The following is a 23171-nucleotide window of genomic DNA, read 5'->3' as shown; positions in this document are numbered from 1 at the left end:
CTTTGTCTACTACCAGTGCCAGGACTGGGATAGGAACTCCTTGAGTTAAGATACCATATTGTAATCTTCCTTTGTATCTCCAGCACTGAGCACAGTGCTTGCCACATAGTAAACACTTACTAAATGTGTATTGACTGATTTGTGGTAGACAACACATATAGGTAAGTAGCTAGGACACAAGAAACATTTTTTTTTTACTATAAATACATTTAAATTGAATTAGCTCTTATTTTGGATTGATACAATGTGTCATGTTGTGACACATTGAGTTGATGGTTCATTTCTACTAGATACACACTAGATAGGATGCTGGACCTGGAATCAGGAGGACTTGAATTCAAATGCTAGTTATTATTGTTGTTATTATTACCATAAATCTCAGATATTTTCACATAAGCTGTCTTCATTCTTCACTTTTGAAGCTGTTTTTTAAGCTAGGTTTAGGATTTTTCACTTATCTACATTACTTCTGGATTTGATCAGTCATTTCTTAGCTATCTGTGTGTTCATGTCTTATCCCTTTACTGAACCATAAACTCCATAAAAGCAAGGATCCTTTCTTAGCATTCTATTATCTGTAATAAGTTAAGCTGAATATGTAATAGGAAAGGCTCTAAGTCCTCAGTCAACAGAAATACACAGAAGATAAAATTTTCCAATCTTCTCTGGGATACACAAATTACATATACCAACTCTGACTTCCATTCCCAGGCTTTGCATTACCACACGCTACATTGGAATTCACCTTGGCTAAAGATGTTCAGAAAGATGTTAATAATCTTCTTCTTATCACATTATGGTTTATGACGCTTGTTATTGGTCCCAGAAGATGAGGAGTCACCCTGACAAATCAGTCTGAGGTTTCAGTGACTTTGTTCTCTAACTTTCCTTTTTTTAAAATATACATGTTCAAGTTCAGGATTGAATAAGGACTGAGGATGGCAAAGAAAAATTGACAAAAAGATGATTTAGATATGCTAATTTCTTTTGCTCAACTCAGAAAGCATTCATCAAGTATCTACTAAACCAAAGCACTGTGTGGGTGCTGTGGGGCAGACAACAATGAAAAATATATCCGAAAAGGTGATTTCACAAAGGGGAAAATGCTGTGCTCAGTTAAGAGACCAGCTTTTGAATTCTACTTCTGACACTTATATGAGCACAGAAAAAGAATAGAACCTCAATTTCCTCATCTTTAAATATAAGGAAATCATTTTCTAAATTTTCAAAGGCAATAGGGAACATTTTTTTCTCACTACAACATAGTACCTATCATGAAGGAATAAACAATCTACTACATGGCCAAAAACATATACTTACATACCTTATGCAAGGCAGGATGGGAAAAGCATAAAATGCTGAATTAGAGGGTAGAGAGAAAGTTTTTCTGTCAGAGGGCATTATAGAAAGCTTTTGGATTCAGAGTGGCCTAAATTTTTCTTGATGTTCTGTCATATTACATAGTTCATTCATATTGACCTTCCAGTTTACTAAGACCTCAAGGTCTCTGTTGTTGTCCAGCCACATGCATACACATCCTATGTTGTGCTCATGAAGCTGATTTTTTTTTTATCAAACATAATATTTTACCTTTATGGGACAGTATTTGAAGAAGTCTTTGAGTTGTGGAAATAATTTTGAAAGGTAGAGATAAGGATAGGGACATTCTAGGTTGATGGAATACCCAAAGGAGGAATCAACTGTTCTCTTAAGGAGAATATTAATCCTTGATAATGCATCAGTATTTGAAAATATCAAATGAATTCTTGAGTTGATTATTGGTATTGCAATCTGTCTTGATGAGACCAAATCTCAAGTATTATGTTCAATTATGGGCACCAATTGTAGATATATTTGTTCTTTCATATCTTAAGAAGTAAATGTTGCTGTTTAGTCACTTTTCAGTCATATACAACTGTTTATGAGCCCATTTGGGGTTTTCTGACAAAGATACTAGAGTGGTTTGCTATTTCCTTCACGAATTCATTTTTACAGATGAAAAAACTGATGATGCAAACAAGGTTAAATGAAACGTCTGAGGCCAGATTTGAACTCAAAAAGTTGACGCCTGACTCCAGGCCCAGCATTCCATCCACTTAGCTACTTAGCTGATGTTAAGTGTTTAAATGGAACTGATGTGATCATCACTGGTCTCTAACAATGGGGGAAATCCAACTGGTTGGGGCTTGAATCAATGGCAATAGAGAAGAAACAACTCCACAAACCTCTCAGAATAAATGTATCTAGATCTAGGACAAAAGGTGGAGTGCAACTGACACAACTGGAGGTTCATCTGGAATAAAATTGGACCTTTATATTTGTGGAGACCTATGGATGTATTCTTTATTTAAGACTTTCATTTGTGGAGACCTTCATTTGTGGGAACCTAAAGAAACTGGCAAAATTCTTTTAGATTATAATAGTACGGGAAGATTATCCAGTATATATGTTTTTTGCCAGTCAGTTCCCTCTCAGATGATTTCACAAACTTTTTCATCAATGACTGCTCAAAATATTAATATTGATATTATAACAATGAATAATTATTGAGATTGTGTCTCATATGAGAAGTATGGAGTTTTCATTAATAAAGTGATAATGCTCAATTGATTGTTCGTATTTTCATGTTGCATTTAAATAGACCTCAATTGTTTCCTTCATTGTAAAATCCTTATGCCTTGCAAGTTAAGAAGATAAAGTTTTCTTATCTATATAGGAATCCTAAGTACTCAACCTTCAGTACTTGGTTCCTTTCCTTGGGAACTTCTTCCATATTCTGGGCTTATTTGACTTTGTTTTGCGATTTTATCTAACTGATTTCCATTTGTCCTATTACTGGGTGAGTCTGGGGTTCTATTTGCATTAGCTGGGATCCACTTGAGGCAGAAGGGGAGGAGTGGGAATATTAAGTAGCCTTTTGAATAAGTATGTAGAGGAAAGGTGCCTTGACCTCCAAGGGGATTCCCTCTGGTACAGGTAGAAAAGTTATCCATCCTCTATCCAGTTAGATGGTCCTTTGCACTGAGGAATTATGGGAGTTGTTTTTGTTTTTGTTTTTGTTTTTTGTTTTTTTTATCCAGGACAGCTGGTTTTTTAGTCAAAGGGTAATTGAATGATTTCCTTCTACCTTAGGTCCTTTAATCTGTGAGGGATCAGCTTTTCTGAGATGGAAAGCTTCATTTTCTTTTTCTTTGGGATTGAATGACTGAATTCATTTTGTGAGTATGGGTACAGAGGAGATACAGGGGTCCTATTGAAAAAAAGAGACAATAAAGTACCTGAACTTAATAGGACCCAGAGCTACTTTGCAAGCACCAAACTAAATCAATTTGGTTTCTTGCCTGAGAGTAAAAGGGAAACTTCTAGTTGTCCCTATCACTTAAGTCCCTTCAGGGAAAACTCCACATGGTCTAGGAAACTTTATAGTGATTAGATTTCCTTCTAAATGACAATTTTTTAGCCCTTTATTTTATTTTTTGAATTTGGGTCGGACACTGAGTACTAAGCTAGGAGTGAGCTTTGGAAAATTTTGTAAAATCTGCATAAATTTGAAATTGTGGATATTTATGATTTTAAACCCTACAAATCTGTCATATTGACTGTTGTGAATTTCTTTACTATAAGGCATTGGGAAGCAAGTGAAAGAATGTTTATGCCTCCCCAGACACTGTTCTGGATTGAGGTCAAAAAGATGCATTCAAAATGCACCCCTGCCTATTTACTGAGTACAAAAAAAATTTTTAAACAAGGGGAAACCTGGGAGCCTACTTCTGGAAAAGTTGTGATGTTTAAGGGATTTATGTACCTTAAAGAAATATTAGAATTTATGTAGATTATTTTATGAAGTGATGCTGGTCTGCCAGTTTCTTTATTTGGCTGTGAGGACACTTAAGAGACCTTAATCAATTTCTGTCATCATTTTTAAAAAAATTATTTTATTAAAAATATAAGAAAAAAGAAAAATTAAAAAAGAATACAAAACAAAATAAAACAAGAGAATATTGTCATGTGCCCAACAGAACATCAGGGAGGATTCAAAATATAAAACAAATTGGAGTTTAAGAAATTACCAGAAATTTGGTAAGAAATTACCAAATTACTTATGTTAATGAGTCTCCATCTTTTCTTTACTTCCTTGTAAATTGTTCTTTTGTTCTCTGCTGCACACCTTTTTTGCTTTATTTTGTCCCCCCAGTTTTATTCCCCCACCCCCAAGCAAGGATATATTTATGTATACATATGTAGATATGTACATACACATATCTACACACACACACATACACACACACACACATGCATATTTCCTATACCTGCTGTCTTTTTGCTTTAATTTTGCTGCTAACTTGCCTTGCTATTACTTAACCTCATCCCACCCATGGATTCATCCCTTGTTTTCTTCCCTCACTCTTTGCTTCCCTGTCTGACCATCCTTCCCCCCTTATTTCTTAGATTTTGGATGGTGCTGTACTCTTTATTGTGTATATATATATATATATATATATATATATATATATATATAGTGTTGCCTATTTAACCCATCTATGAGTAAGTTTTCAGAACTATGAACCTCCTCCCCCCTCTAATGTCTCTGTGTCTGTTATTCTTTTGCAGCTCATTTGTATGACATAGTTACAGTTTTTACCTTAGCTCTTCCCCAATTTTTCTTTTGAGTTGCCCTATTGTTGATGTCAATCTTAAACTTATGGTATTCATTTCCCATATAAAAAAAAATCAAACACATAAATAATTTGAACATGTTGAGTCCTTGAAATTGATCTTTAATATAAGCTTTTATATGATAAATTTTCTATTAAATTCTGGTTTGGTTTATAGAAAGTCCTGAAAATCTGCAAGTTTGTTGAATGTCCATTTTTTCTTGTTCAATACTATAAATAATCTTGCTAGATATGACATTTTTGGCTGTAGGCTTAGTTCTTTTGATTGTTAGTAGATATGATTCCAGGATCAGTGGTCTTTTATTGTGGCTGCTTCTAAGTCATTGTAACTCCAGCGTATTTGAATTGTTTTTTTTTACTTGCTTCTTGCAAAAATTCTCTTTGATATGAGGGTTTTGAAATTTGGCAATAATATTCCTATGTGTTTTCCACAAAGGAGTTCATTGAGATGGTGATTGGTGGATTTGTTTTTTCTATTTCTACTTTTCCCTCATGTTCTATCGCTCCAGGACAACTTTCTTGGATTATTTCTTGCATTATTTTGTCATTTCTTTTTTTTTTTTTTCGGTCACAGCTTTCAAACAGCCAAATTATTCTTATATTTTCTCTTCTTGATTTGTTCTCCAGATCTGTCATTTTTAAAATAAGATGTTTCACATTCTGTTCTATTTTTTTCATTCTTGATAATCTATTTTGTTCTTAGTCTCTCATAATTTCACTGGCCTTTTCTTACCCAATTCTAATTTTCAAAGAATTATTTTCATCTTTGAAACTGTATTTCCTTTTCTAGTTGTTTGACTTTTTTCATAATCTTGTTTTTCTTGGATTTTGTTTTGTTTTGTTTTTTGTTGTTGTTATTGGGGGTTTTTTGGCTTATTTGCTTTTCCTCAATGTCTCTCATTTGATTTTTAAATTCTTTTTTAAGTTCTTCCATAAATTCTGGAGCCATTTCACATTACTCTTTGTGGTGGAAGAATATTTTTTTACTTCAGTGTCCTCCTTTGAAGTTGAACCCTGGTCTTCTTTGTTCCCATAGTAAGTTTCTATGGTGGGATTCTTTCTTCTTTGTTAGCTCATTTTTAAAAATAAGAGATATTAGTGTAAGTACTTCTAACCATGGGGAGTGGGGGGGGGGGTTGGTGCCTCTAATTTCCCTTTAGCTCTCCCCTCTGACTAAGAACCCCAAACGAAGAACTCCCCTTTCTGCAAGTGCCTCCAGCCAACAGAATCCCTGCCCCCACTGCTTCTGCACTCACCAGATGTGCTGGTTTCTTCTTGCCCAGGGCTGTGTTCCTGCAGCATCTCTGGGCCTAGAATTTGTAATCAGTAGAGATTCCCTCAGTTTTCTTGGACTCAGACCCCAACTCCACAGTCTGGAAGGAGAAAGTCTCTATGATTCCTTCTGAGGCTCCAGCCATACCCAGCTCACCCCTGTGGGTCCCCACTTGAGTTTCTACAGGAGCTAGCCCAGAGATGTTTGCATTTTCCTGGCCTGGAGTCTTTCTTCAGATCTTCTTGGGTTATATTTGGAGGACTCCTGTTCTGTGTCAAGTGTTCTTGATTTTTCACCAGTTTTCATTAGCCCGGTGGTATAACTTTGTCCTATTTGAGGGGGAACTCTGGAGAGCTAGGAATTTACCAACCTACTCCACCATCTGTCATCATTCTTGTACCAGTCATTTTTTGTATTCCTCATTCTATGACTCCTCCACCCATGCTGTCTACTGACAGACCATCTAAGACCAATAAGAAGAATGAGCTTGGTGGTTCTCTCCTCTAAGACCAAATGGCCTTTTAAAATGGATGTCAATCCTTGGCCTGTTTTTTTCTTTTCTACTTTAGTTTGAGAGATTGGAAACTTGGGGGTTTTTTGAGGTTTTTTTTTAAGTTTTGAAAGACTAACAGGTTGCTCCGGTGTCTCAACCCCGCAGCATAAGTTTTAAAGCCAATTATCACTATCAATAGTGCAAGAAACAAAAAGTGGCCTTCTGGATGACTCAGCTCAATGGTAGCTAAAACAAGTACTTATCTAGCAAAGATATTATCTTTGGACATGAATTTAGTGAAACTAATGTTCAGGAACTAAACTAAAGCTTACTGCTTATCCCCACTCAGTTGGTGTAAGAGAATGTATTAGGTAAAATGTCTATACATTTGTTCTTGCAATATCTTTTAAGTAAATATCCCTTCTTTAAAACTAATTAATGTTAAGTAAATGGATCTGAGGTACCAGTCACTAATTCCTAACAATAGAAGAAACACAGATAGTGGGGGCCTGAGCTGATGACAAGAGAGAAAAGAAGTTCCATGCTAAAGGACAGCCTCGTCGTGGCTCTAGGAGAGAGAACAGAGTGTCCTTAATCTATATGTAGGATCCCAGTTATGGATTTATGCTTGATTTAGAAATATAAGTGGAGTACATTATCTTACTTTATTCCACAAGTTGCTACACTTTTGAAGATTTTCTTAACATGAGCTGAACAAAGTTCTGAAATTTTTTTTTTTAAGTTGGGGAATAAAATCATCATGCTTAATTTAAAGGCATGCGTATGACAACGGAGTTATACTTAGCTGCTTCGGAAACAAGAAAATTTGCAATCAGCACACACAAGGAAAAATATGCATGCATGTGCATATGTGTCTGTGTATACACACACACATATATATATATATATATATATATACACCATACAAATATATGTGTACATATGCATATAAGTGTGCATGTATATGTGTGCATCTGTATGTATATTGTGTACATATGTATGTACATGTACACATGCACACACACAGCACTATGTGCATGTATGTATATGTCACCATGTGTACTTACACAGAGACACAGATTCACATGCATATGTGTGTTGCATACATATTTATGCTTATACATGTAGTGTGCACATGTGTGTGTATTTGGTTTATATACATGTGTGTGCACATGCAGAGGTCTGATAGAGAGGTATGGTACAGTGGAAGGGTGTTGGATTTGGAGTCTGAGAGATTGAGTTCAAATCTTCCTCTTCACCTAGGAATTACTACTACCTTGAATGCTTGGAAAAGTTATTTAATTTTTCTGGACAATGAGTTCTCATCTATAAAATGAGGGAGTTGAACTAGATGGCCTCTAAAGTAATTTCCAGCTTCAATATCTATAATTCTATGGCACTGTGACCTAGAAAGAACATGGGATAGAAGGAAGAAAAAATGCTGTACACAGAAGCAAGACATGGTTTGGATCAACTCTCTACCACTTGCCATCTATGGGACTGTCAGCAAATTACTTACTCTTTTATCTCAGTTTCCTGACTATAAAATGAAAGTTTTGATTCTGTGAGTTGCCAGCCACAGAGGCCTGTTGTGGGGAAAGTACTTTTAAATGGAGCCATCATTGAAGCTGACCTCAATTTTTAAACCAGTTAGAAAATTAGATCAATTAGCTGGGCGATTCAGATGATTCTGCCTGAATTATTAGAGAAAATCTCTGACTTCTCACCTTTGTTCTGGCTGCGAAGAAAGATTCAGTTTATAAAAGATGGGATTGAGAAGTAGGATAGAATTTGGAGTTAAAGCCATTAACAGCTTTGAGTGAGTAAAAACAACAACAACAAAATCCAGAGATGTGGAGCACCAGAAAATATGGATATAGTAGAAGAAACATTGGATTCAGTAATCAGAAAGCTGATTTCTTTTTTTTTTTAATCATCTTGATCACTAGCTGTGTGATCTTAGATAAGATTTAGTCTTTTTGGACCTTAGTTTCCTCATGTGCAAATTAAGGGGTTTGGATTGAATAAGCTTAGATTCCTTCCTAGGGACAACATTTATTTTAATGGGAGAGAAAACATGAAATGGAAGGTAGAGTGTTAGACTTGAGGGTAAGAAGACCTGGTTTCAAGTCTTGTCTCTGATACTTATCTATCTTCCCATGGAGGAGTCATTTAAGCTCTTGCTGAGTTTCTCATTTAAAATGGGGATCATATTATCTACATCATAGATTCAGATTCAAAGATGATACAATTGTGTTCTTCAGTTCCTTTCAGGCTTTCCTGATTCTTGTGACCCCAGTAGGGATTTTCTTGGTAGAGATTCTGGAGTGGTTTTCCAATTCCTTCTCCAGTTCATTTTTCAGATGAGGAAACTGAGGCAAACAGGATTAAGTGACTTGCCCACCTAGTAACCCGTCTGATATTAGGAAGTCTTCCTGACTCCAAGCTCTACACTCTGTGCACTATGGCGCCACCTAGCTGCCCACGACATGTATAAAAAATTATACTTGATATTGGGGGCTGGAGGATAGGACCTTTTAAAATTACACAGGATATAAGGTGTTCTCAAGGAGTTTACAGTTTAGTGGGATCTGTCATTCTTTGACAAGATTCAGAAAGAAGGGAAATGCATTTCTCAAGAGCAAAGGAACTTGGATGATGATTGTTACTCCCAGCTGGGACAGATGGAAAGTGAGAATTTTTTAAGTTTGTAAACTATTCAGCACTAGAGGAGGATGGTCAGACAGTAGCCAAAGAAATGTTTCAAGGGCACAAGAAGGCACTGTTGGAAGTGATGGAACAAGAGCTATATCAGCAGCTGAGAACTGCAGAGAGACTGGACCAATGGAAAGAATCCACTCAGAGAAAACATAAACCAAAAGAAAATGGTCTCTTCTAGCTAGAAGCAGCTTCCATCTTGGGGACTCTGAGCCCATCCCCACTAGAATGTTACAAAGGTAAACTGTCCTGTCTTTTCCTGATCCCACAGAACTCAGTTTGATTTCTAGATATGTACAATACCTCACTGCTCTTTTGAGTCTCAATTTCCTCAGCTACAAAATAAAGGGTTTAGAAAAGAAAATCCAGCAGGTCCTTCATAGCATTCCTTGATTCTTGGAAGTCACACTGAGAATGGGGATGTCCAATTTTGAAGATGAGTTATTTGTGCTGTTAATCGTGTCATTGGGTGTATTCAGTCTGAAACTTTAATTGTTGTCTTCCATTATATCCCAAAAGAAAACAAAATGATCATAGAGATAGGGAGTAAATATAGGGTTAGTAAGAGGAGATTTGAAAGACTGCATCTATCTTCTGTCCCTGTAGGATGTGTCTTCACATTTAATGGAACTCTAACATTCATTATTACCCAGATTCATACTCAATATTATGGACTGATCCAGTCACATTAGTGTGTATATCAAGGTAACAGCATAACTGCATTGGCTTGAAACAGCAGGCATCTCACTGTACTCTCTGCTCATGGAATTTCTTCTGTCATCACTTTATAAATTAGGACATTTGGCAACTAAATTCACTTGTATAGATCTAGCAGCCATTTTTATGCAAAATTGCCTGACAGAGAACATCTATTCAAGTATTTGGAGAAGGGAGTGTCATAGGAGAAATTAATTCTGCTTAGCTCCAAAAGGGCACAATCAAGATCATCAGATGTAAGGGGCAATTTTAGGCTTTATCTTTCCATCTCTTCCCCTTCTATCTCTTGTTTACTCTGGAAACCATAATAAAATCAATATAACCATTGCCTTTAGAAAGAGTAAATTATCCAAATTCCCTATTAATTTCACTCATAGCCCACTGACTTTTCAGAGCAAAATACCCCTTCCCTGGCAACCACTCTCCTATGTTTTCAAATGTATTTCCTTGAGAGCAGGGGAAGTCTACTTGTACCTCCAGTGTTTAACATAGTGTTTGGCATATAATAAGCATTTAATTTTTTTATTCAGTCACTGATGTCAGGAAAACTTCCCAATACTTAGAGCTATCCAAAAGTGGAGAGTGCTACCTCAGAAATCATTCAGTAAAATGTATTAAGTGCAAACTATATGACAGACATAGTGCATAGTTTTGGGGATAAAAAAGGAGACAAAAATAATGTCTGCCCTCAAGAAGTTCACCATCTAACAGGAGAGATAGCATGCAAATAACTGTGTATAAACAAGGCAATTTATATTTCTATTATCTTGGAGATAACCAATAGAGGAAATGCACTGGAATTAAGTCAGAATCAGAAGGTGGGGGTTTTATCCAGGACTTGAAAAAGTCAGGGAAACCAGGAGGTAGAGATGATGAGGGACTGGGGTAAAACCAATGGCATGAATGCCTGAAATTAGATGATGGAGTGAAAAAATACACTGGATCACAGAGTATGTGAGTGGAAAGAGGGAATGAAGTATAAGAAGACTGAAAAGGTGAGAGTGGGGAGGAAGGTTGTGAAGGGCTTTGAATGCCAGAGGATTTAATGTTTGGTCTTATGGTGACAGGAAGCCACAGAAGTTTATTGAATGGGGAATGTAGGGATGACACAGTTGGAGTCATATTTTAGAAAAATCAGAAGGATGGACTGAATTGGGGAGAAACTTGGGGGGAGAAACCAACTAACAGGCTATTGCAATGATACAAATAAGAGGTAGTGAGGGCCTGTACCAATGTGATAGCCACATCAGAGGAAAGAAGGGAATATATATTGGATATGTAATGAAAAGTAAAATTGACAATTCTGTCAATACACTGGATATGGGGAGGGAGAAAAAGAGTGAAGAGTTTAGGATGATATCTATGGTGATACCCACAGAGTAGTGGAAAAATTAGGAAAAGGGGAAGATTTGGGGAAAAGATAATAGGTTCAGTCTGGGGTATGTTGAGTTCTGTTCCATCAATCTGTCTTTTCTGGAGGCTGTGGAAGACCAGAGCTGAGAAATGTTGGCTGGGGAGCAAAGGGAAAGGCTTATGTCAGCAGAAAACCCTGGTTCTCCACAGCTAATGTATCACTCTTGAGCAGATGTATTTCCAAACTCCAAAAAGTAGACATCTTACTAGATTATAAAAAGTCCCAGACTGGAAGAAAGAAAAGATGATAAGAAAACCGAGCAAGATAAGATTAATCTTCAGTATATTCATGGATTGGTTCCATAAACAAAGAATCAGGCAATCAACCATTTCCCAAACTGGCAAAATATGTTGAGCAATCTCTAGGAATTTATACAATGAGAGACATGCAAATTCAAAGGCCATTGCTTCAAAAACAGTTGTTCCTTGCTTTTTTGTAGTCCATCTTCATAACTGGGACAGATTGAAAACATCATGACTCCATTTTGTATTTCAAAGAATGCTAGGGTAAGATATACATATAAAAACCTCTCTTAGGTGAACAACATATTTATTGAAAGGAATAGGGGAAAGGATGTAGTGTGAATCAGAGAAAACCAGTTTGAAAACTACAACTATTCTAAGAGAATAAGAAGACTTAAATAAAAGTGTTTGAGAAGACATGCAGAGAGTTCTGAGAGGACCAGAATAAAAGCAGGCACTCAAAGGCACAATTGGGTAGGGATGAAAGGAGTGCAATATTTTCCAGTGGCTAATTTTAATATGATTTTTTCAAAACTTTGGAATATGTTGCTGGGAAATACATTACAGTATTATGTGGAGATCATTGTATAATCACTACTTGTGTCATATCTCACAGAAATATGGATTTGAGGTTTCTCAATCTAAGCTAGAAATGGAGTTCTAGATATGAGATGAAACTCTGATTTGAGGCATGAGAAGCAAAATACTGTCAGATCAAGTCAGGAAACAAGAAGCCAAGTTTAAGAGAAAAATCAGATAAGTTCAGAGGGAAGCTATTAAGAGAAGCCAAGATATCAGAAGTCAAAACATAGAACACAGATCATAAAACACACAGGATAGTAAATCTGAAATGCTGACAGAAGCTAAAACCTCCCCGCCAGAAGCTATTGATTAACATAGAGGGGAGATCTAATCAAATTGAGGAAAAACTCTATTATTTGAAAGAGTTGATCACTGAAAAAAAGATTGGCAGTGGAGCAAGAGCTGGTTGAGGGAAAGGTCGCCTTGTTTTTTATTCACTATATGCAATTTAAGAGAAAAGAAACCCCTCAAAGGTTTATCCATGTTGCCATTTACTCCATCTATAACTTAATGGAACAAAAATCTTAAAGCTCATAGAAAAGGAAAGTTGAATAACTTTACAGATTCAAGATTAAAATGTACTGCTTCTTAACAAAAGAATAATGTTGCCTCAATGCGTAGTCAAGGAAACAAGCTCTTTAGATCCCAGACTTGGGTTTCTGTTCTCTAAAAGAGATTAACATCTGTCAGTAGCCCAAGAACACAGAAAAGTGGCTTCCTCAATCAAGGGAGCAGAGAAGCTTAGAGAAAGACAGTTAATATCTGGTACAGCTATTTCCTAGAGTCCACAAACATACAGGCCCATAGTCCAAAGTCAAGTTGCTCCAGACACATAGATTTCTCTATTCATGTCCCTTGCTTCTATTTCTGAATGTGCTCCTTCCCTTGCTCCCACCTCTTTGGATACTTTGTACCGTGGTGGGAGAGTATAATGCAAGTCTATAGGTTCTCTGCTGTTTTGGTTATTGCTACTTTTTCCTTCAATTAATTAAGTTATATTCTGTTTACTTTTGCTTTGTTGCTTTATTGTTTAGGAAATGTTTTATGTGTAAGAGTTAATGATGTCATTGTAACAGATGTATTTAAATGTACACTGGTGGGGATCCAAAAGCTACAGTCAGGAATAAAATTGTGTTTTTCCCCAAAACCAGAATTACTCTTGAGTGAATTATAACAGCATAACCACTCCTCTGAGGAACCCCCCAAATCTGAAATGTTATAGTTGGAGTGGTTTGAAAGCCAGATGGAGGGAAAGGTGACCCCATCTGTCTAAATTTTACTAGGTGAGTTAATTTCTTCTTTTTTTTTATTTGCTGCATAATTGCTTTAAATGACTTGATCCAATATTGTTGGGCATTAAATTCTTATAAAGAAAACAGTATTTTGAATAAAATTAGAAAATTATTATTATTCCTACCTGCCATGATATTAAATTAATTTTAAATTAACTATTAAATTAAAAGAAACTAGAACATTAGAAGAAATGGCTCCAAAGTCTAAAAATCTAGAGATTCTCTAATGTTATAGAAGATATTCTTGTTAAATATGATGTTAGACTAGACAAACTCTGAGACTCTTTTTAAGATTCTGTGAATTTGGATAACTAAAAGTACTCATCTTGATAGCAATTCAAAATAACGCACTAGTTGTCCATTTTTTTTAAGCAGTAAGAGGCTCAGTGTTGTGCCCTGTTAACAAAGTATGTACATTGTCTTTTAATTATTTCTGTAATTTCCTGTGATACTCAGGGGATTTACCCAGCTTAAACTTGGAGCTGATTTAATTGATGGGAGGGTACAGGAAAAGAGCACTAAAGTAATATATGGACAATTAATTCCCAAAGTATGAATAGGCTGTTTGGAACTCTAATGCATTTTCCAATAGAAACTATGTGATTAATGATGATTAGATACCCAGGCTAGCCTATAAAAGTGTACTTAATATATAACATACTTGAAGTATAGTACCATTAATGGTACCACAGAACTTAACTTGCAATCATATCTATTGCAGTTCAAATTTCTTGGATCTTAGCAGCATGCATCCCCCACTATAGTGTGATAAAAGGCCTTGCTTTAGTATTATGCCTTGGTAGGACCAATCACTTGTGGTATTAAAAACCCTATTCTTTTGATTGAAGGAACTGTGATTGTTTTTACAATCTATAAAGGTAGCTCCAATATTATGGGTACTAATAAAGAATGGGGGATAGATATGGAATCAAAAAGGGAAAGAAGGAACTGTGGAATTCCTGTTAATATTACTTGTCTCCCATTTCCTCTTGAGATTGCTGGAATTTGGAAACGCCAATTATGATGCTACCAAGGTCAGAGTCAAAAGTTAGAAGTCTAAACCCTTCAAAGATCCCAGGACACAGCAGGATGCTAAAGATAAAAATAAAAAAATAAGCATAAGAAAACATGAGTTTGAAATTCAACTCTGCCACATATTAGCAATGTGATCTTGGATACAACATTCAACAAACATTTCTCATGCATCTCTTATGTTCAAGGCACTGGGAATACAAAGACAAAAATGGAGCTTACATTTTATTGAGAGACTATAAACTATACAAGATTATATCAAGTATATACTATACAAAGTAATTCAAATTAATTTATAGAGTAAGAACTTATTATTTGAGTGGAGCATCCGAAAAAGCTTCAAGTAATGGGCATCACTTTAGGTATATTTTTTAAGCAGATATTTTAAAGCAAAAGAAAGGAGTATGGAAGGACAACTTGTACAAAGGTAAAAATGGGGAATGAAATAGTATGTACAGGTTATAGATCTAGCTTGATTCAAATAAAGTGTACGTGCAAGAGACAAATATGAAATAACACTAAAAAAGGAGTCAGAATAGAGAAGGTGTTAAATATTAAATCAAGGAATTTGTATGGAAACTCATTCACCTCCCCTTTTTGGGCCTGTTTCTTCAGTTGAACAATGTTTTCAAGTCTGAACTAAAAGAACTAAAAGATCCCTTTCAGCTCTAAATCTAAAATTCTGTGACCTTAGGAGTAACTGATTATTACTTCATGTTCTGTTTCCAAAAGCTATTACAATCCAAGAATACTTTTTTTGCAATTATGGTCAAGAAAAGAAGGCTTCAAATTTTTTTTAAACTTTAACTCCAAATCCCTTCCTTCCTCTTGAATTTGTAATTTGGTCACATAATTTGGCCACATAAGAAAAAGGAAAGATAGAAGTGGGAAAACTCGTCCTTGATTGCATTGCTGTCAATAACCATCATTAAAAAGGTGGCTATTCTCAAGTAAATGTTTTCTGGATGATCATGATGAGGATTCACAAAACCATTCAATACCAAAGCTAAATAGGACCACAAAGGATATCTAGCCCAACTAGGACCTTTTAAATAAGACTCTCGTCTACTATATACCAGATCATTTCACTTACATAATTGAGAAATCTTCCCTTATAAGAAACTTACTCCATCCCCAAAGGACCCCTTTCCACTTTTGAATAGCTCTTATTATTAGGGAATTTCATCTTACATTGAACTTAGTTCTGTGTTTGCAATTCTTATCCTTTATTCCAAATTTTTCTCTTCAGGGATATGCAGGAAAATTCTAGCCCTTATTTAATATAATAGACCTTCAAACACTTACATTAGTTACTATGGCTTTTTGTCTTCTCCAAGCTAAAGATTGTTTCATTCGTTCTGTTGTTCATTGTAAATCATGGCCCTCAGTCTTTTCAACAAAGATTAACTTCAGAATAAGCCCCAGTTTTTGAATGCTTTTACCAAAATGTGGTGGGTATCCAAAATTGGAAAAAGATTTTTTCCAATCAAGACAAAGGATGGAAGATCATTCATCATCTTTTTTATGAAAGTTATTTTTCTCTTCATGTAGCCTAGGAAAAAATAGATCTGTTGGCTCTGATATCATACTGTCAAACTCATTTTGAACTTTATAGAATGTGAGTCATGTGTACAGTAATCTATTATTTTCCCTATTCTTTGTGCAGTTGTTAATTTGAACCTATGTATAATATTACATTTAGCCCTGTAAAGTTCCATCTTACTAGATTCTTCCAATTTAACTTCTTGTCAAAATCTTTCTGAGATCCCAGTTCTATAATCCAAGATTTTAGCTGTAAGAGGCAATAGAACTTGGTAGAAAAAAATTACTGAATTTGGGTCAGAAAGACTCGCATATAAATCCTGCCTCTCCTATCAGACATGATTCAAGACCAGGGAATGTCACTTAAAGTCCTCAAAACCACATTTCTTCATCTATAAGATGGAGATACTAATAATTCCTACCTGATGGGGTTATTGTGAAGACCAAATGAGATAGTATATGTAAAGTGCTTTACAAAATTTAAGGCAACTATAAATAGCAGTTGTTAGTAATTTTCCTTCCTAGATTTTTTATCATGTGAAAATGTATTGATTATGTTATCATCTAAGTCACTGTTTAAAATATTACATAGCAAGATGCAAGGATATAACTCTGAAGCACCCCAGTAGATATCTCCCTTCAAGTTGACCTCAAACCAATAATAATTACTCTTTGGACACAGTCATTCTAATCCCTCAGAGAACTACTGAATCATCTAATGCAATTTCTTTATTCTGTCTATACAAAAAGCATAAGAAATTTGGTCAAATATTTTGCTGATATCTAGACATACATTCTATGGCATTCTTCTCACCTACAATCTAATTACCCTGTCATAAAAAGAAATTAAGTTAATCTGTCAGGTTCTGTTCTCCATGATGTTATATTTTCTGTCAGTGAATGTTATTTCCCTTTCTAGGTATTCCAAAGTATTCCATTAATAATACATTGTAGAATTTTGACAGGAATGGAAGGTAATCTTGCTTGTCTATAGTTTATAAAATTTACCTCTTTTGAAAATCAAGACTTTTCCTATTCCAGTATGTCAAAATTTAGTTTTAGCACAGTGCCTGGTATGTAGTAAGCACTATATAAATATTAGTTATCATCATCATCATCATCATTAGAAGCTAGGTATTGAGGATAGATCACAAGACTTTGAATTAAGATTTCAGTTCAAATCCTGTCCTGTACATTAGTTATATGATTCTGTATATGTCATTTGTTCTCTCTCATCAATTTTTTCATTTATTAAAAGTGGAAACATTAATAATACCTACCTCACACAATTGTTGTGAAGATTATATGAGAAGAACCCCCCAAAAATAGTTCTCTTTGTATCTATTATCCATTATTATTGTGCTATCTATTTGACATCAAACTAGCATCTGTAGTATTCATCTGGACATCATCATACTCCCAGGAACCTCAACATTGGGGAATTTCAAGATGGAAGCATCTTACGTACTTACACCAAGATAATTGTATGCTATCTTTAAAGCCCATGAAATACAGATTATTTAGAATGAGGGGATGATCTCCAGTATTAAATGACTCAAGGATATCAAGGATAATAAAGACTAAAAATAAATAAATAAAAAAGCTATTGGATTTGGAGGTTATTGATGATCTTTGAGAGAGAAAGATCTTCATTCAATCCTTCATAAGATTGTATTCTTTTTATTCTGGCTTCCAACCAAAGTGTGTCACCTGGCTTTAATAAAATTGTCATATAAATAAGGTATGCCATATGCTACTTTCAATGGCTTCAAATAAGCACACTAACATTCCCCATGTAAATTTGGTTTGTGCCTAAAAGAAACCAATAAAGTTCATTCAAAAAATGTTTTAAGATAAAACTTTTTCCTGCTCTCTTTTCAATTTTTTTATGTCCCATATTTATGGAATAGCTAAGTATAGTTAAAGGCCAAACTTTATCTTATTTAAATTAAAACAATTAGAGAGAGGTGGGATGCAATAGTTCTGGATATTGTGATTTGCCCTAAAACACATATAAAGCTGGTATTCTAAGATCCCCTCCATCTTATAGTTGTACCCCCAAGTTATTCATCTATCTTTACCATATAGTCTGAACCAGTGTGCATGTTAAAGAAACAGCCTTGATTGGAGCAATAATCGATTCTATCCTGCATTTCAGTTCTATGCCAAGATAAACCAAAGATGTAGAGTTTGAGAAATAAAGATTTTGAGAACAAATCCAGATGACGACTCCATTCCAGGATCAAACTAGCAAAAGTCATCAACTCTTTGCTCACTGGTATCACTACATCTATACCTTAATATCCCACCAGTACCTCCAAACTAAATATGTCCCAAACGAAGTTGTTTCCTTCAAAACTTCTGCCTCCTTCTGAATTCACCCTTTCTCTCAAGGCATCCCCATTCAACTACACTTTGCATGTTTCTATGTAAGATTGCAGTCTTAACTCAGAATATCTTACCTTAAGGTTGAAATCATAACAGTTTGCCCAATCTACTTTGTAGAGCCTATCTCAGACCCACATTTAGATACCTTTTTTTCTTAGTAGCCAAGAGAATCTGGACTTTTTAAAATTAAAAATAACCATTTTTATTGCTATTCATTTTATTTACCTTGCTATATTTTCTTCTCTACTTTCTCTCTCCCAAAGAATCATTCCTTATAAATCATACTTTTTTAATGAAGAGAAATTTTTAAAAATCAGCAAAGATAATTAATAAATAAAAAAGTTTGAATCAAATTCAATGTGTCATATAGTTGCTTGCCATTTGGAGGTGAGGAGAGGGGTCAACATGAAGAAAGAGTTAACTATTTAACTCCATATCTGTTCTAAAACTTAATGTGCTCCTAATGACAACATTCATAGCTTATGTTACCAGGCCTACAAATTAAGCCAGCTTTGGATAAGCTATGGATGAGATGATTACTGCACAATGAATACATAAAAAATTTTCCCAAAGTTGGAACTAATTAAGAGCCAATTAATTGCTCTTTAGTAATTGTTCTTCTCCTGAACTAGAGGAAGCATTTTCTAATGTTTGGGATTTTTTTTTTGTAGGAATAGAAGGATGGTACCAATCAGAATAAAACCAGATGAGGAGAAAACCTCACCATGGAAGAGCCAACCCCAATGCCTGTGCAAGTTGATGTGGACAAAGGATTGACTTTGGCCTGTTTTGTCTTCCTTTGCCTCTTTCTCATTTTTATGATTATTCGCTGTGCCAAAGTCATAGTGGACCCATATAGTGCCATCCCCACGTCTACCTGGGAAGAGCAGCATCTGGATGACTGAAAACACCTCACCTTCTTCAGGGAAGCTAGATGAGAATCTCTATCCTGGAGCCTCAAGACCAAAGGTCTCTTCTTTCCAAAAAAGCCATGGGAGAGTTTCAGCTCTTTGCCAAAGTAATAGATATTTGAGCAAAGAAAATAATGCAAACATTTGCAAGTAGCAGCTTTCAAGACGGCAAGTCACGAATCAGATGAAGTATGGAAACAAGAATGGTCACTTAAAAATTATTTTGTTTTTCATGTACCTCCTGGCAAGTGGGTAGCCCAAAGGAGCATTGATGTGGACTGGTAAAATCTTTGTACTTATTTGCAATCTGTATTAAGAGATTTTAGAGATCTTTTTTGTTGATAGTTCCCAAGTCCACTCTGGCTACTGTTACACAAAGCTGGAGTTTAGAGAAGTAGATCACTTGGTCAGCCATTGGAGGTTGCATTGGAGGTATCTCTTAGGCTGGTATTCCCCTTGACATCTGCTTCTCTTTCTCAGATGGGGTGAGGACTCTCTCTGTGAAAACAGACAAGAAGTATCACAACTAAATGATAATCGAGGGATGTGGACTTTCTTCAGTCAATGAGTTAGGTCTTTCAAGGGAGCATAATTTATTGAAAGAAGTATCAGTGTAAGAGATTGATGTACTATATGATTTAATATATAATTTATTGATTTACTATGTGAGCTTGGGCAGGTCATTTCAGGTTCTGGTGCCTCAGTTTCCTCATCTGTAAAATGGGGACAATAAACTGTGCCCTCTCATCTCATAAGAATGTGAGAATAAAATTAAATCATAAGTGTGGAAATGCTTTAGAATTAAAGGCAATACAGCAGAAGAAGGGATATGTCATTGGTAATTGATATGCTCAGATTCCCCACCCACCAAAATAGATTCTAACATCCTTACCTATCCCCACATAGGGGTGGCCAGAAGCCTGAGTGAGGAGAAGGTGAGTGTTTATCAAGAGCCTCCTCTGTCCTTAGTACCAAGAGCAATGAGTCTTTTTTCATCACCGGAATGACACAGGACTTTATTGACCTTGACTATTCCTTCCAAATGTAAAGTTGGAAGAGACCTGAGAGGTTATTAAATTCAAACTTCTCATTTTACAGATGAGGAAATTGAGGCACAGAGAGATTAAATGACTTGCCTACACTGTGTAACTACACAGTTAGGGGTCTATGGCCCCTGTCTATTCTGAGGAACTAGCCTGTGATTAAGCAGGTATAATCACAGCCACAGTCTAGGCCCTAAACTAGTGATAGTACAATGATAGCTGTCATTCTAGGGATCCATGGTGTTAACAATATGATTCATTTTGGAGCAGGACAAAAAAATACAACTATTCTGGACACCTTTTCTTTAACAAGGAAGGGTCATAGATTGAATCCCTCAGCGATCTAGGGTCCGTTCATCAATGATTACCCATCCCTTTAGGGATTGTCTGAAGCAGAAGATCATGATATCATAGCCTTATAGCTTCTCACCTGCTTGAAAAGGTGCGTTCTAGCTATCCTAGCTTTCATAAACCAATCTGAGGGTCTTGGTTCAAGGAGGAAGCAGCCTCCCAGAGCACCATCACCTCTTGGAGGCAGCTGTCAAAAGCTGCCAGTGCACAGCTGCATACACAGTGGTTGTAGGGCACACACTTGTCTATTCACCATTCATATGGGAAGCACAAACAAACAAGGCAGTCAATCAAGCTGCAAAGATCCCAGGGAATGTTCCAGATCTAAGACTCCATGTACAGATTAAATCCCTCAGTGATCTAGGATCCCTTCCTCAATGATCACTCATACCTTTAGGGATTGTCTGAAGCAGAAGATCATGACACCATAGCTCCAAAGCTTCTCACCTGCTTGAAAAGATACATTCTAGCCCTCCTAGGTTTTATAGACCAATCTGAAGGTCTTGGTTCAAGGGAGAAGCAGCCTCCTAGAGCACCATCACCTCTTGGAGACAGCTGTCAACAGCTGCCGGGTGTGCAGCTGCATGCACAGTGGTTCTAGGCCACACATCTGTCTATTCACCATTCATATGGGAAGCACAAACAAATAGAAAGCAGTCAACCAAGCTGCAAAGATCCCAGGGAATGTTTGAGATCTGAGACTCCATGCACAGAAGGAGAAGTTCCTTAGTGGGGAGAGGGGGAAGAAACCTTCTCTTCTGCTACTGGATAAATACTTGTATTTAGCCAGTGCAGCAGCCTTCAAGTTTGCAGTCTACCTCGGAGAAATAAAGCACCTTCTAAGAAAAATAAAGCCCATTTTTGTGATATTTGTTTTGCAAATAAATATCTTCTCATGATTGGAAGAGAGAAGAGAGCAAAGGAGAGCAGAACCTTTAAAATTCATTCTGCCCACCCACATATAGTTTTGCCTGATCTAGGATGAGTTTCCCCTGCAGCTTTTCCAATGGGGCTCCATTTGGGAACTTTAGAGAGAGGTGGAAGCTGTAAATTGGTTATTAAATCCTAGCTCTATGTGCTTCAGAGAAAAGGAAATACCTGCCAAGTTCTCTGTTGGGTAGCTTTCTGCTGGGAAAGAGTGGCTTAATTGTTTCACTTTTTTCTTTATTTTTTGCCAGGGTGATCTGTATACAAAAGTGCAGTAAATGAGACTAAGAAAAAGAGTAAACACAGGTGGGGATCTATGTCTTGCCCATTATCTCCTATGTTGGAAAGAAGACAACATAGAGCAGCCTTTAACATCCTCACAATTAGAATGCCTTGTGGATATTTCCCTGCAGACTTTTCCATGCACATTATAGGGAACTTTAGTGAGGGTGGAAGTAAATTTGCAGTGATAAATCTTTATGTTAGAAAGGAAAACTACATATGTTCTCCTTTGTAGCATGTCATGAGAGCAAGAAATGGAGGTAAAGCCTGTTTCGTTTATTTTTGCACTAGTACCTCCATACAGAGTTGTAATGAGAAGAAAAAGAGGCAGAACTTTAAGTATTCTGCCTCCTATTGTCCTGGTTTAAAATAGATTCTGTCTTACCATCCACATGCATTGTGGACTTAACTGAATCAATTTGAGAATTTCAGTGAGAATGAAGCACTAAGAGAAAGACATATTTCCTAGACACTCTATGTCTCAGAGAATACTTCAAGAATAGAAATTGAGAGAAAAGAAGGGTAAGCACTAGTCCATATTTTGCGAGTGAATGGATGAAGGAAGGCAAGAATGGAAGGAAGGAAGAATGGTGCACTAGTCTGCATAGCTTATGTGAAGGAATGAAGCAAGAAGGATCATGAATGAAGACAGAGGGAAGAGGAGGAGAGTCAAGGCACTAGCATGGTAATGGAGAAGGAAGGTGACTGAGGGGAAGAAGGAGGAGGAGCTGAAGGAAGGAAGGAAGGAAAGAGTCGATTGGGACGGATGGAAGAAGAGATGGGAGGAAGGAAGAAGAACGGTAGAAGGTCCAGGAAGTGAAGGAAAGGGAGGGAGGAGGAAGTAAGCGGAAGGAGAGGGAGGACGGTGAAAGGTAAGTGGAGAGGGAGGAAGGAAGGGAGGAGAGGGAGGGAGTGATGAGAAGGAAGGAGAGGGAGTGAAGGAGTGAAGTTGAAGGGGATGACGGGAGGGAGGGAGGAAGAAGGAGGAAGGAAGGAAGGAAGGAGAGGGAAGGGAAGGAAGGAAGGAAGAGAGGAGAGGGAGTGAGGGAGGAAGGAGGAAGGAAGGAAGGAAGTGAGGGAGGAAGAAGGAAGGAGGAAGGAGAGGAAGGAAGGAGGGAGGAGGGAGGAAGAAGGAAGGAAGGAAGGAAGGGAGAGAGGGAGAAGGAAGGAGGGAGGAAGGAAGGAAGGAAGGAGGGAGGGAGGGAGGAAGAAGGAGAGGGAAGGAGGAAGAGGGAAGGAGAGAAGGAGGAGGAGGAAGGAGGGAGGAGGAGGAAGGAAGGAGAGGAGA

At 36.6% G+C, this 23171-nt stretch overlaps 1 protein-coding gene across 1 annotated transcript; it reads left to right on the top strand.

Annotated features, from left to right (window-relative positions):
- The first annotated feature begins 19027 nt into the window (after positions 1 to 19027).
- Positions 19028 to 19614, top strand: CTXND1 (cortexin domain containing 1). The gene has a single exon (XM_031955646.1). It carries the CDS (start codon positions 19095 to 19097, stop codon positions 19272 to 19274), a length of 180 nt encoding a protein of 59 aa, XP_031811506.1. The 5' UTR covers positions 19028 to 19094; the 3' UTR covers positions 19275 to 19614.
- The last annotated feature ends 3557 nt before the right edge of the window (positions 19615 to 23171 follow it).

The sequence above is a fragment of the Sarcophilus harrisii genome, chromosome 2, assembly GCF_902635505.1.
Source record: "Sarcophilus harrisii chromosome 2, mSarHar1.11, whole genome shotgun sequence".
Lineage (NCBI taxonomy): Eukaryota > Metazoa > Chordata > Mammalia > Dasyuromorphia > Dasyuridae > Sarcophilus > Sarcophilus harrisii.
The sequence above is the reverse complement of the archived record's forward strand: the minus strand, read 5'-3'. Positions and strand labels throughout refer to the sequence as shown.